This window comes from Amblyomma mixtum, chromosome 6, assembly GCF_055824585.1.
Source record: "Amblyomma mixtum isolate Tamu chromosome 6, ASM5582458v1, whole genome shotgun sequence".
Taxonomy (NCBI): domain Eukaryota; kingdom Metazoa; phylum Arthropoda; class Arachnida; order Ixodida; family Ixodidae; genus Amblyomma; species Amblyomma mixtum.
The window spans coordinates 74,205,982-74,221,076 of record NC_143017.1 but is presented as its reverse complement, the minus strand read 5'-3'; the positions used below and the strand labels follow the sequence as shown (position 1 = coordinate 74,221,076).

Genomic DNA, 15,095 nt, shown 5'->3' with positions numbered 1-15,095 from the left:
TGTAGAGCGTGCTTCCTTTCCTAACATCGGCGCAAGTGGCGCAGCGGCGAAGATCAGGGCCAGGTGCAAGGGCGATCCTCTCCCACGTTGCCGGGACGGGCGAGGTTTCGTGGCCGAAAAAAAAAAACGAAAAAGGAACGCGGAAAGCGGGGCCGCCTGTGACGCGTAAAGCGGCGGTTTAATCATAGCAGCGACGAGGAGGGGCTGCAACATCGGGCGGGCCACGTGGTCCGCGGTATATACTAGCGAGTCTGCGTTTTAAATTAACCGGGCAAGGGGCGCGCGCGCGAGCCGGTGTCTTGTCAGGCTCGAGCGCCTCGTTCAGGCGGCGAAAGAGAAGGAGCAGAAAAGAAAGCGGGTCTCGAAGCGCGCGCAATAACGGGGGCGAGGCGTCAAAAAGAACGTGACGCGTGCCTGGCGACGTGCCCGTGGTTGCGGCGGAGGCGACGGCTTTTTCCCAGGCCGCCGCCGCCTGTCCTGTCCCTCCGGGCGGCCTCGTCAATGTCGCCGTGCATAATGATGTCTCGCGTGGCACGCGCGCGTGCCAGGCGGGCTCTTTTACTTGTTCTCTGCGCGCGCTCTTGTGTGGAGCGTTGCCTCGGATGCGAGAGAGGCATCCGTGTTCTTCGCTCTCTGCCCTTCAGGCATCCCTTTTTATCTCTGCTTCGCGCCGGCTCCGCGTAGGGCGAGTGAGACGTCTCTCTTGTGGGGGTTTTTCGCCACCTTTCGTGCTTCGTTGTGTGACAGATAAGCGGCGTGAGGCGCTTGTCTCGCGCGCCGCGCGCTTCGCTGCTCCGCTCGTGTTTCACGGTGTCGTCGTCGTCGCGCTTCACGATTTCGTGCGCGACCGCGTCCTGGCGGGCTTCGCACGGGACGTGCCCGCCGCGCCTTCGGAGTTCAGTCTGACTTCTTGTCGGGTTGGGCTCTGTTTCGTCGTTTTTCCGTGGCCTCGTAGCTTCCTTGTCAAGTGGAATAGTAAAATGAATAATAAATAAATTGATAATGGGTAATAAATAGGTAATAAAACTTGCTCCCGTCTTCTCCAGAGACACGCACACCTTGTAACGCGTTGATCAGTGAGTGTCGGGGGCGAATGTGGCCTTCGGCGTCTTTCTCTGTGGTCTGTATTGCTTTACACGTGTCTACGGGAGACAAGTTGGTGGTAGAAATAAAAGGTTTCTCTAGGGCCACGTCTACATGAGTGTTACGCCACCATACTGGCATAGTCTCATTCAGCATTCATCCAATATTTTTTTTTTTTTGAGACAGCGAAGCGAAATGGACTGCTCAGTACTTTTTTCATGCATCGTATACCTTGAAAGCCTTATCTCTTGCTTGTGGAGCGTTTTGTGTTTGAGCATTTTTTCCACGTAGGCTAGGCATGAAAGGTATTGCGTCGGCCGCAGGAACTCTGGAAGACCTGGTCGTGTGGTTTTCGAGCGAAAACAGAAAACAAACGAATGAGTGAATGAAAAAAAAAAAAGACGGGGGGGGGGGGGGGGGTTCTAAGAAGCAAACTGACCCAAACCAATTATCCCACCGGCGGTTTCCGTCAGGCGAAATGAGAGCTCGGCGAGAAGGAACTGCTCCTCGTAGTGGTCCTCCATCATCGTACATATAACGCAGCGACCGCCGCAGAGAGCGGCTGCCGCGACCACATGCATCGTTCTGCAACAGCGTCCGTTCTCCCGTACCTTTATAGGACCCCAGCAGTAGGCGACCGACCCTTTCGCTCCGACTGCTCGCTGAACGGGTGCCCGTCTGCGGGAAACAATAAAACGAAACAACTCCTCTGCTCCGAGCGGGCACAGATAAGAAAAGAACAGAGAAAAAAAAAGGAAGAGGGGGCATCATGCGTGCGCGTTTTTTATGAGCTCACGCGGGCGTCCGCGGTGGCGGCGGCTTGGTTACGCCGGGCACGTTCCTGCCGGGGCTCCCCGTTTCGCGTGGCGAGCCCGCGATACGCCGTTCCACACCGGAGCCCGAAGAGGGGGGGAATGGTTCGGGGTTTTCTGCCGCGGCTTGCTTACCGTTCTGCTGCGTGCCTCTCTAATTTTGCAGCCAGCTCAGGTGCGGCCGGGCACAGCAGCAGGAGTTGCAGCCCTGCCTGCTCGCGTCTTGCGTTCCCGCAGAGTCGGCTTCTCGGCACTGCTGAGTTGCGCGCGGGAGCAGGATTGTGTTAGTCGCCGGGGGACCGACCGCCCTGCCGGCGCCTGTTTTGCAGTGGTGGCCACGGAGGAGCTACAGGCACGGGTCGGTTGCGAAACGCAAGCGGTGGCCGCTGCTCTGTTCGAAGGGACTCTCGCCTTGCCCCGTGCCACAGCGGTGTAATATTCTAACCGCATTTTCTGCTGCGCCCTCGCGGACATTAGGCGCGGTTTTGCTTACTCTCTGCCGTTATCATTGCGCTGACCTTGCTCATTGTTCTGCCGTTCTCTTGTTTATTTGTTCGCGCTTTTACTGTGTGTGCCTTCTCTTTCTCTCTCTGTCTATCTCTCCGTTTATCTATCGCTCTCTCTCTCTCTCTCTCTCTCTCACTCACTCTCACTCACGCTGCTGCGTGTCGGTTTGGCTACGCGAGCGCTGCTCAGCTTCACCTTTGGTCAGAGAATAAACATTAGCGCGAACGAGTGCAAGAAACGAGACTTGAAGCAGTAATTGGCCTCAGCGGATTTTTGCGTCTTTTGAGCTCAACATGTCGGCTACTACTCTACCGGTTTGTTGCTCTGAATGCGTAACGCTGCACTGAGGGACGGTCAAAGGAGACGTCTCGTGGAATGTGGCCACTCTTTTCTAGCTGTCTCTTCGCGAACGCTATCAGGCCGGGTAAGCCTCCTGCGTATACAGATGCACTGACGCCCACGCAGTGCCTTTTACCTGAACACATTCGCCATGATACCGTTCTGAAGAAACCTCCCTTTAGAACTCCTGTGGCGCGTTGAACGTCTTCACTGTGTCGTTACGAATCCCTCGAGTCGTCGCGCGAGGCATCGCTGATAACCACACTTGTGAATGGACACGCTCTCGAATCCTCCTTTTTGTTCGGAGCGGCCTTTTAGCTCTTCCGTAGTGGCTTGGAAACTGGGGCGAACCATTTTCAGTTCATGCACAGGCATCGACGCACTTGAGGGAAAGAAGTCTGCTCAGTTCCAGGCACGCGGACTAAGAAGTCTGGCGTTCTTCAGCGGATCAGGTCGGATGTGCAACGAAGAGCGGCGCCATCTGAGACCGCCGCGTTTGCTGCCCCCAGCGGCGCTTTCTTCGCTGGCGCGCCGCTTGTTTCGTATGCCTTGAAAAATGCCCGGAAGTGTGCGCGATGTGCTTTTTTATACAAGCGCATGCTATATGTTTTCTTCCGGACAGTGGAGATCGCTGCGGTATAGATGGATCCCACGCGCTGCTCGAATATAGGGACCCTAGGGTTGTTTACCAATTCATGCTGTGCGTCGCCGGTGTATACCGCGACGCGCTGCAATTGAGAGCACGCCGCGCAGCCTACGTTCTTCCGGCCGTTCGAAGAGACTGCCGCTTTTTTTTTTCCCCATCCATGAGCCGCGCGGCTCTTGTTGAGTAGTGTTGGGTTTTATGGCACACATAAGCGGCTGAGGCTATGGCCAGGAACGGTCAGCCTCCTTCGCCGAACCTGGCTTCGCTCGGCTCGGCTCGGCTTACTGCTGTTCCGCCGCTCGCTCGCGTGGATTCGGGCCCAGCGGGCCGCGATGGGATGCAGCAAATCATCGGCCGTTATTGGTCGACACCGTTTCCTCCCCGCTTTCTGGCCCTCGGTGTCCGTCAGACGCGCATCTCGCTCTGTCCGCATCTCACGCGCCTCGCCCCTGAGATGAGGCGGAGGTAGTAGCCCATGAATGCCGCCCCCCTTCCCCCCTCCCCCCCTTTCCCCACCTCTCCCCCGCACTTTTATTTTTGTCCCTTGCTTTCGTTGGTGACATTTCGGAGGCGCCGAACGGTATTTCTATCTTTTATTTTTGTTATCTTACGGAGGTGTTGTTGCGAGTCTCTCTCCACGTTTGAATAGCTGCCTTGTTGGTAAAAAACGACTGCTTCCTTTCCTTTTCTTTTTTTTTTCTTTTTGTCGGCGCGTTAGTATATCTACTTTGGCCATTCGACGCGCCCGCCCGAATTGCTGCTGTCTGTCGGGAGAGCGCAATAACATCAAGCCGCCCGTCCGTTTGTTAGCTCTTCTTTTCCCTTACGCCCCCCTACCGTGAATTCCATGCCGTTTCTCCGCCATGAATTACATTGGATGGCCTGCTTTTTTTCTCCCCTCACGTGTTCTGGCTTTCTGCTTTTAATACTGGATCCGCTCTCTCTGTCTGTTTAAAATTCGCGTGGTTGTGAAATAAGAAAACTGCTGGAAGCGCTGTTTTCCTTCAGTTCAGGAACTGAGAAAGCAACACCGCCTGCTTTCTCGGGACCCGTGGTGTTCGTTAGAGGCTATAATTTTTTATTCTTCTTATTTTGTTGCTTCGGCTTTAAGCGTATATAGAGTCTCAGTGAAGTCGTTTGTCGCTCATTCTCACCTTGGTCGTTTCTTTTCATTCGTCGTGCATTGCGTGTGGGTCTACGAGTTCGATTGTTTTCCCCACTTCTCCCATTACGCAATGTAAAGCAGCGAATGCCAATCTTTGCTCTGCCTGTAACGAACAGGGAGCCTGAGATACATTAGTGCTGACTACCCTTTGAAATGCGCTACGCATATGTGCTGTAGACGGCGTCCATCTTTTAATTGTCACTCGTATGTTGCGGGGCATGTAGGGTTAATGGAGCTCCAACCGCGGAAAACACTTGCTTCCTAAATGCCGGCTTAGATGGGCGCAAGCACTTTCCATCATAACATGGCGCTCCGAGCACACTTTCATAGTTTTATGCGTAGGCCGCCGCGGTGGCTCAGTGGCTATGGTGCTCGGCTGCTGACCCGAAAGACGCGGGTTCGATCCCGGCCGCGGCGGTTGAATTTCTTTGGAGGAGAAATTCTAGAGGCCCGTGTGCTGTGCGATGTCAGTGCACGTTAAAGAACCCCAGGTGGTCGAAATTTCCGGAGCCCTCCACTACGGCGTCTCTCATAGCCTTAGTCGCTTTGGGACGTTAAACCCCATAAACCAACCATAGTTTTATGCGTGGCCTGCGACTAGGTTGTCTTTGCCTGAAGCGCCCGTACAAGAACAGTGACCGGCATCAGCGCCCCCTTTTAGCGAGCGCAAGCGGCATAAGTACTTTTCGTTTTAGCTGACAGATGCGTAAACACAGAACAAGAGCTGCAGTTGATATTCAGCAAACAAGGGCAACGAAGTGAGGGGCTTTGGGACCTGGGTGATTCGTAGGCATAGCTTAATACAACGCATAGAGAGTGGGGACACACGTTGTCAGCGCGTGTTTTTTATGCTTTCTCTTCGTCCAGTCGGTCTCTGCGCTATGTCTATTAAGCTATGGGTCATTCTCATTACCAACGCGCCCAAATCTTAACCCTAATAAACGTGGAGGAGTTGGTGTAAAACTGATCAAACAGTTCGAATTTGTGACATGCGCTTGCTGCCATGTTTGCAGCACACACCAGGCTGATTTGCGGATTGAGGAACATTTTGACGTTCTTTGCAAATCCTCCAAAATTACGGCTCACTGGAAGAAATACTTAAGAACACGGGAGGGCGCACTTCAGACCACCTGTTACTTCGTTTCTGCTCGTATGCCCACCTAGGCCGACTGCCGTCGTGCCACTGACGATACGGGCTCGGAGTTGCTGTCGGTGTAAGGGATCGTTAGTGCGTGCGGGGTCATTGATACCGCTAATTCTTTCTTAGTACCCCGCAGCTGCCGTCTTCAATGGACCCCCCCCCCCCCCCCCCCCCTCGACGGGACGGGACGGGACGGTGGGGTGCGCTCGAAGGGAAGAATGACATTTCTTGGAACGATGCGCGCGCAGACGCCGGGCCGCTCGGGCGTCCATCGCGCCTTGGGGCTGATTCGCGCCGGCTAGGCAAAAGAGCTGTGGAAGCTATGTGGCTGAAGGGCCGACACACGTTGACCCCCCCTTGTCTTGATCCCCTCGTCTTGGCGGACACCAGATATGCGACACAAGCTCGCGACGAACGTCTCGTTCGAAAAGTCTGCAGGATTCCTGAGAGGATTAAGCACTGCCGGACGGAACGGCGTCAGGGCGCCGTGACGGGGGGGCAAAAGAGATGAGGAATAGCCGGCGACAGCGCGTCTAGCCGCGAGCAGCGAAGGCCCGAGTTGGGTGACGCTACGGGTATCGGTGAGGCGCCGACTAAACAGCCTTGGGAAGGCTAAGTCGCCTTGGAATGCAGGTCCGAGCTCACAGTGTCAGCTACAGTGGTAGCTGCCCGCTTGAGCCCGTTAATCCCGAATTCCGAGACGACGCCAAAGTCGAGGGTCATTGGGGAAACGAACGGCACGTGCTCGCACGAGTGTGTTTTGTGTTTTTTTTTTACTTTTATTTTGGAGGGATAGAATGTTCTACCCCGCACATGGAGAGGGTGTTTTGCCCTACGGAGGCTAGAGGGCTGGCCATGCTCTCGATGAGCCAATCGTATGAAGAGTGTAGCATGATTGGTGGCTACCAAATGTGGGCCGGGCCTTTAGGGTTTTAAAACCGGGCCCCGGAGCCGGAAAAAGGGTTCTGAGCTAAGGTCAGGTGCTATGCATCTTCGGCTATGCCGTGTGGGGGCCTCCTCTTGTGTTAGCCAGTTCCGCCTTTTTGTTGTTTCTCTTTTTGCTGCTTAATATGTCTCCAGTGCCTTAACTTGTATGTGATTGTAAATATCTGTACATAAACTTCAAGCATTCCCTTTATCCCTGCATCGTAACTCATCTTGAGACCGTCTCTGACGGGGCACCCCTGGTGCGAAGAAAAGCTTCAGTCTTCCAGTTAAAGAAACCGTCTCGGGCGGAGCACCTCTGGTGCAAGGAAGGAGAAGAGAACCTGAACTTTACTGTCGGTGTGCGAGCTTCCGGCTAGAGACGTTTCGGTTTTATTTCGGCGCCGGAATTGCTCTCCGTAGATCGCCCGTTAGGCCCTGCGCGTCGCGCGGGCGCATGAAAGCGTAATAAAGAGCGCATGCCCCCTCGTGTAGGCGTGCGGGCCGGTGTGGGCCGCGAACAAAAGTCACTGCGGGGCGGTAACTTCGTTAGGTGCGGCCTAATTGCGTTACCGGCTTCGGGGGATGTGCCTTCGGATTAGCACTTTAGGGCCGGGCGCCGCCGAATAAGAGAAAAACAAGACATAAAATGAAAGAACGCGCTCGGAACAAGGTGTCCTGCGCGTCTTAGCATTGCCCTGAGCAGGAGAGAGAGTGGAATGGGCGGAAAGAGAGACCCGCGTTGGTTCGCACGAAATGGACGACGTCGACGACGAGCACGCCGGCGTTACGACGCCGAGGCACGCTCTTCCGGACGACCTTTGGCCATAACGTGGCTGCTGCTCGAAGTCGTCGTTCTGCGTGTACCCGTTGCGGGATACCGACCGCCACCTAGCGATTCTGGGGAAAGATAAAAGTCGAAGCGCGGCGGTTCTCGTGTACTCGTTCCCTTTGAGTGTCCTGCGAGCGTCGCGCTCTTTCGTGTATGTACTTGTTTTTCCCTTGGATTGCTGGGCGTCGCAAGCTTTAATTAAGGTTGCCGCGGTCGTTGTTTTGCTTGCGTCGGTGGGTCGGGATAACTGCGTGGCTGCGGGATGTTCGGCGCTCTCCGAAGTGCCGCTGCCTTTGTATTGGAACGAATTCCCCCCCTCTTTTTCGCTCCGCTTTTTTGCGAGCGTGACTTGCTTTGAAGCCGCGCGCGGTTCCGGAGTAACAATTATTGGACGCTATACATTTGCGGTAAACGCGTGCGTGGCATCGTCTCGGCGTTATATCGCGAAGCATTCATGGCACAACAGGTAATAAAGGATTGAGGCTATTGTTCAAGATCGCGAAGGTCGGCGCTGTAAGCAGTGCCGGAGAACCTCTGTTTTTTCCGCGTTTCTATCCCTTTCAGGGGCTTTGTACACAATTGTGTATACAGCAAACTCACAGCTTTTTGTGAAAGACTGGTGCACCTAGCAGCGATTTCATTTTTCCAGTCGAATTGAGCACCCTTATTGTCCCAAATAAGTTGGTTTTTGTGCCAGGTAGCGAACGCAGTAAATAATATTTCACTCAGCAGTGAGCTAGGTAGCACGTTGTCCACCATTTTTGTGCAGACGGATTTTGTTGCAAGTGAAAACATTGATCGTTTTTGCTCCATTTCGGGCGTACTGCGCACTTTCGAAACGCAAAATGATTCCGCGATTCCTAGTGCTTACCTCACACATGAGAACATATCGATGTTACTATTTCTAGCAAACCTGACACTTTGTACGGAATTCTCCACACCGTTGTAAAAACTTACCCGCTGGTCTTTCACGCTCAAAAACTAACAAACTCCCTTTTTTTTTTTTTTGAGGCCTGAATATACTACTTAGGTGAAAAAAATAACTGATTTCAATTAAACAATAATTGGCGCCTGATTTCGGGATTGCGTCGGCTTTGTGCCCTCGTGTCTGCGTTGTCCGTTAAACTTTCAAGCCATAACGAAGAGTGGTACAAACCTTTGCCCGGATGTAGACTTTTTTTTCTGTTTTATATAGAAAGCGTCAGCATAGGGAAAGTTTGCCTGCCTCAGGTCCGTCGCGGCTGTCTGCGCTTGCGCAATGGCAGTGGCTGTAACCGAGCAGTGGTAAGCGGTATACGCAGCGCGAGAACTTTTTTCGCTGGCAGTAATTGCTTCATAGAGTTTCTCCAATTTCTCGCACTCCGTGCAGAGACAATGCCCGAGGGCTCGCCTGCCTCGCTTAGCGCTTTCGCTGCGGTGTACGCGTCCGGCTTGCGCCATCCTCTCCTCTTAGCTATACTGGGCCGACTTTGGCCCGTCTTTAAGGGTGGAACGTAGCGGACAATCGAAGTCGGGAATTTAATAATACTGCAGGTCGTGTCTTAGCCCGACGGGCGGCGTATGGCGGAACGGTTTTGCTGCGCGCGTACCTTCTCTGGCGAGGATAATGCGAAAGTTCTCCGACGGCGATTGTAGCGGGGCGAAATTCTGATTGCTTTTCTCCGAGCGGGAGTGTAGATCTGTGCCGCCTTTTTTCCTCTTTAGCCCCCCGCTCCAAAAGCGAGAAGCCTCTGAGTACAAGACCGCACGGACGCGTGCGCACGCACACACGCACACATCTAGGTGCGCAATGAAGCTGAACTATCCGATTGAAATTGTCGTTCTATGAGTAGGAAAAAAAAGAGGGGAAAAAAAGGGGAAACGGGAGAAAGGCGGGAGCGATGTTGCAGTGAATGAGGATGGCGGCGGAAAACGACTGACATGTACAGAGCAAATTTTTATTACGCCAAGTTACGGTTCGTTTCCGTTCTTTAATCCGCGTCCATTTATTAAATCCCTTTTAAATCGATTTAATAAAAGTTTTTCTTTTCGGGCCCTGCGCGCGTCCCTGCTCCTGCTGTGCGGGGAAGAAAAGTTGGGCTGCAGGACGATCGCGAGTTTCCTCCGTAATGCGCTTCTACGTCGCTTTCCATCTTTGTTTCCGTGTTTAGTTTCGGTTGCCGTTTATATTTTTTTTTTCCTTTTACTTGCCGCACCTGGTTCACTTTTCTATTGAAGGCTCACCTCGTTCGGGAGCCCGTTTTACTTATTTATGTTCTTTTACCACGGTGCAACATTTTTGGGGCGCCATATTCCTTTTCTTTCTGTTCCGTTTTCATTGTGGATCGGCCACAAAGGGGATGCGTAGCAGAAAGAAGCCGACGAGAGAGAGAGAGAGTAGGAATGGCAGGCAGAGATAAAAGTAGGAACAACTCCACAGAAGCACGGGGAGAGAATACAGGCATAGCGACCGGAGGATGGAGAGGAAGAAAGAGAGAGAGAAAAGCGCATTGGGTCATCAAATCACCAAGGTAATCACGAAACCGTTCGGAAATGCTACGCACGCAGATATGAGGGGGGGTATAATCGGGAAATTCCTTTTTGTCTCCGCCGAAAGAAAATATGTATCCGCCATTCGCGTTCGTTGCGCGCCGCCGAGGAAAGTTTCCGAAGTCGCTGTTGCTTTTATCCCTTCCTCCTTTCCCTCTTTCCCCGTCCCTCGCCCACCATTTCCCCTCGGCGTTCTTACCCCGCAGCGCGACACTTTCCTCTACCTCGTCTTCTTGCAACGCTATACTTTTTTCCCCTCTTCGTTCCATCGCAGCATCGCCAGAGCCTCTCTGTCGACCGTTGTCTTCTTTTTTTTCTCCCCCCATTTTATTTATTTAATTAGTGCTTCGCGATTTTGCCGTTGCGAAATGTTCGCATAGTTCGAGGCACTCGCTAAAGGAATTCTGAAACAGTTCCGGCGGTAAAGATGGAATGAAAGGCGAATTGTATCAGCTCTTTTCGCCGCCTGCTTTTAATCACGGCGGCCACCGCCCCCTTGTGTTTGCGTTGGGAAAGCGATACGCCGCGAACTTTCGCCTTCTTACGACCCCCCCCCCCCCCCCCCCCCCATCTCTTTGTACGGCTTCGCCTCTTCGGCGGCTGCTGCTGCTGCTTTTTCATTATGTGCCGCCGCCGCTGGTGCCGCCATTTTATTCCCGTGCTGCGTCTGATTTTCAGCTCCCGCGCATTTTGATTACCGTGTCGTGAAGTCACCATTTTCTAGAGCAGCGCCGCCGCGCTCTGGTCTCTAATATATGTAAAATTGTCGCTCGCTGGCTGCTTCGAATCCGCTTGGTAAATAAGTACACGGGGAAAGCGGGGGTGGGCGAGACCGGGGAGAGCCTGCGAGGGGGAAAAAATTACATACAAGCGCTTCTGTTTTGCATACCTGAGTAGAGCTTGTCCTGTTGCGATGAAAACGAGTCGACCGTGCGGTCCGTTCTTTCTTTCTTCTCTCTCTCTCTCATTCTTTTTTTTTTGTGTGCGTGCGGCGCGCGTTGGCTCCATACCGACTCGACGTAAGGAGCTCCTTTACGCCTTTGTCGACAAAGCAGGCAGGCCTTGCTTCAGCGTTTGTGTCTGGGGGCTTTTTCTGGTTACATTGGCGGTTAATGGAATGTGTCTGTGTAGAGCTGTCAACCACTCGAATCGGTCGTTTTCGTTTCATTTCACTGCAGTATTTCGCCGTCGGCGCTCATGGAAATTAGTGGTCGTCCAAACGTTTTCAGCTTCAGTTCCAAAAGACTCGAGCCCACTGGTATGTACCCGTTGGGTGCCTTAAATCTGCAGCAGCCCGAGGAGACGGACAGAAAGGGATAGAGAGAGAGGGATATAGATAGAGGGGAGGAAAAAAAATGGAGGGTGTTCAACTAATAACTCATTACTCGCCGCAGATTACTTTCGGAGCGCCTGAACCGGACGGGGTCGGTCTGTATGCGCCCCGCGTTGGCGACTGCTTAGGACAGCAAACCTGCGCCGTTCGCTCGCCCGCCCGCCCTTCGAAGCGGCTGGGCAATCGGGAATTCCGGGAGCGGTGATTGCGGCCTGGAAAATGGGGAAGGTGGGCGTTGGGAGCGAAGCGATGCGGGGGGAGGGGGGGGGGGGGGGGGGGGCGTTGGTGACCACCGCTGGGCGGGCCGAGAATTACGGCGCGGGGTCCTTTCAGTGGCGAGGAACCGCGGAATCGGCTTGATGCCACCACAGGCGCGCGCGCGCGCGCCGATGCTCCCGCGGCGGATGCTGCTGCACTTCCCCTTCCCCTCTTCCACCGCATCCATTCGCTCCTCGCTTTCCCTGACGCGTCCGCTCGGCGTGTGTGTGTGTGTGTGCGTGCAGGCATTCTTAATGCCCCCCTGCCTTTCTCGGGAAACGATTACGAGCCGGCGAGGTCTATTAAGGGCTGCGAGTTTCTCAATATTTCGGGCTGCGCCAGCGATGGTTACGTCTTCCAGTGGGCCGGCCTCGCACGGAACGCGTTAAGGCCCAACTCCATCGGCGCTTTCGGTGAGCGCGCGGAGCGCCCGCGCGACCAGCACGCGCCGCGACAAGCGTCGAAAAGGGGCTTACATCTCCATGTACCTGGTGCTGGCTCGCTCCCCCTCGCGAGCCGACTGAAAAAATGACAAGCCGTGAACAAAAGATGGTTGGGGAGCTGCATGGATTCGGAGAAAATTTGAGGGAACCTGAAAGAGCTTCCAACCATGAAGAAAAGACTCTCCGAGAGCCCCGCGGTCCTCCCATTGTTGTACACCGGACCCCGCTTCCGACGCGCGCGCCAGCGCCCGCGCGTAGGCACCGATATCTGGCACTGTCGGATGCGAGCGTCGTGGACGCGCTGGGCGGCGGCCGACGCGTCGCGCATGCGCAGTCCTGTTCTGGCCGACGCGTGGCGCCCCAAGCGCGCAGGACGCGCGCCGAAAAGCGTCGATGGAGTTGGGCCTTTAATCGCCGCTTCTGCAATGGCGACGGCGGGGCTCCTGGTCCGAATGTGCGCGCGCTTTTGTCTCCGCGCCTCTGCCCTGGCGTTGTGAACGGGTTGACGTTTTTTACACTTGCGATTATTTTTTGTCGTTGCGTAAGGCCTACAGCGCGCGCGCTTGCGAGAGTGCATGTGAGAGGAAACGATGTGTTAAAATTAACTGACTTGGTCCAGGTAGAAACGTCACAGCTTCGTAAAATCGTTCATCCGTTGGTATTTTCCTTCCATTCCCTCTGGCCGGCTGCAGAATTATTATTCCCGTGTATGGTTGTTAACGCACCATTCTATCCGAGGCACATTTCTGCAGCAAACGTGCTTAGAGGTTAGCTCGGATTATAATTGAAGCAGATGCCTCTGTGAGGCACGTATTCGCTGCTACATTTCTTTGAAGAAAGAAAGTAGGTGATCTTCATGTCATGACTCGAAATTTAAGGCGGATTTTTTTGTGTGTGTGAGCGTTGTTACCTCTGCGATTGTTCTCGCTGTGGCACCTGATGCGTATGTGAACAAGAAGTGTACTCTGTTATTTTTCTTCCAGGCTTCAGTTAATTAGCGTCGTAAGCGAAAAAACGCAACATTCTTTTTCTTCGCTGCCTCACTGAATAAGCACTGCGCCTCGTATACTTACGTTGTCGTCTCTCTCTTTGCAGTTGCGAGCCCCCAGCCAGATTTGCAGCGCCGCCGTTGTTTTCCCAGGACGCTGTGGGCTTCGCGAGCAAGCCCACTCGACCCTCCCAGGGCAGTATTCTCCGAGTGAGTTCTCTGTTTCATTCTAATTGGCAACGAAAGTAAAAATAATAGAATACCGTGCAGTTTTCTTTGTGCCCCCGAATTCCTTCTCCACAACGCCGTTTGTGCGCGCCATTTCGTCAGAACTCAACCACAAGACAACAATAGCAACATCCATTCGTTTTCTGTAACCTAACTGGATGCTGCCTTATCGCTGTGTATGTTACACCGCTATGTGCGATGTTACGTCGCGATGTAAACGCTGGGATGGCCACAGGCGCGATAAGGCTGCTTTCTTATTATTCACTGAGAGCATGCTTGGGTGAAGCAAAACCTTCGGAAGTTCTTTCGAGCGCTTGTGGGTTTTGAACGGCATCTGAATGTGTTTTTGAAGGTGCGAGGCGGCGGTAATTCCTGCTCTCTAAAGGCATCGACGCGTTGTTTCGCATAGATTGTCTCAACGCGGTGCCTCTCGGTTCCACAAGCATGGTTTCTCCGAGACCTCGGTGCGCGCTGCAGAGGTTCAGGCCGTATATTGTTAGACTATAACGTACCTTCGCCTAAACGAGGAGGAGATGCGCCTTCTGTTTTCTCAAGTAGTAAGTGGATGAACATAAAACGGAAAGCAAAATTCACGGGCCTGTGACTGCAGCGAGTTGTCACCACCACTGCTGGCATGCCGATAGGGAGGAGGAGAACAGGTAGAGGAGGGTTTTCTCAGACGGTGACGTGCTCGACGTATCCGGGTCGACAGCACGCCCGATGCCGTTGTGCGAAAGAGTGGTGCCCTGAATTAGCACTGATACGCCTCTGAGTCAACGAAAGCAAGCCCTATTCGTTGACGTCAGAGAATCGGCTGTGGTGCAGGATAACGTGGCCGTTGCTCCTTCATTGAAATAACGGAACTTTACGGGAATCTTGACCCATGGATTCATCGTAGTGGTTTGCATACTGGACGTCGCGTGGTTAAACTCCCTGCCTTTCCGTTTATGATTCTCCCTTTCTCTCGTATTTTCAAATTCTGTTCCCGCTTTAGCGTTAAGGTCGCTCTACGAGAGTTTATATTGGTATTGGCTCGTAGGGGCGATAAACTGATGAAGAGTAACAGTTTGAGCTAGTTTGGGAAGAGGCGAAGCGGCGCGAAGAAAGCGGACGACTGAAGAAAGACAAACACGAGCGCTGACGATAAAACGCGGCTCGATTTTAAACTGCCTTCCTGTTCTCTTCGGTGAATGTCACCGCAGCGCCCAGGTGCGCGTGGCTTGCTTGCTTGCTTGTGTTGACGGCAAATTCTCGGGACGCGCACATATCTTGTGGCGTTCGGAAGGCGATAAACATTAGGAACGTCTGACTGATGCTCTCACTTTCTTTATTTTTTTTTATTCACGGCCACGAAAGCTGCAGTGACAGTTTGAAGACGCACGCTAACTCAGAAATCGGAGTGAATCAGGCGACGTATGCGGGTCCAATGCAAGAGTTTACTAGGGAGTTACAGCAGCGTGTTTTTTTGCGAGCAACGAAGTGAGGGATACCCGCGCATCTGAGCGGATACGGTGTGCTGCCGATTATACTCGGCTCACTGTCGTCATGGCAACAGAACGGCGCAGCTCTCGGCCCTGGCGCGGTGTCGAAATTGGCGCACGAATTCACTGGCTTGACGATCTCTGGCCTCACGCTCCGGCGTCGCTTGCGGCTCGATCCGCGCCGTCGGTGTGCCGATTTCTCGCTTGCCTCCTCCTCCTGTTCCGTCTCCTCCGCATCCTCCTGTGCACCTTGTGTCTCTACGCAAGCGAGCCTCGGTGGCATAACCTCGTGATTAAGCTAGAAGCGTCTAGTATAGGGAAGAACGTGGCTAGAATTCATTCATTCATTCATTCATTCATTCATTTTATTTCTACTTTTGCCATAC

At 53.6% G+C, this 15,095-nt stretch overlaps 1 protein-coding gene across 9 annotated transcripts in view; it reads left to right on the top strand.

Annotated features, from left to right (window-relative positions):
- The window catches only part of LOC149339394 (poly(rC)-binding protein 3-like), a 313,316-nt gene that overhangs the window by 159,602 nt on the left and 138,619 nt on the right, over positions 1 to 15,095 (top strand). For 8 of the 9 annotated variants that reach the window (XM_089548166.1, XM_089548163.1, XM_089548161.1 and 5 more), the window contains one exon: positions 13,108 to 13,210. The exons of the other annotated variant lie outside the window; for it this stretch is intronic. In XM_089548166.1, the coding sequence (XP_089404292.1) occupies positions 13,108 to 13,210 (103 nt within the window). The remainder of the gene's footprint in view (positions 1 to 13,107; positions 13,211 to 15,095) is intronic. 9 annotated transcript variants of the gene reach the window in all.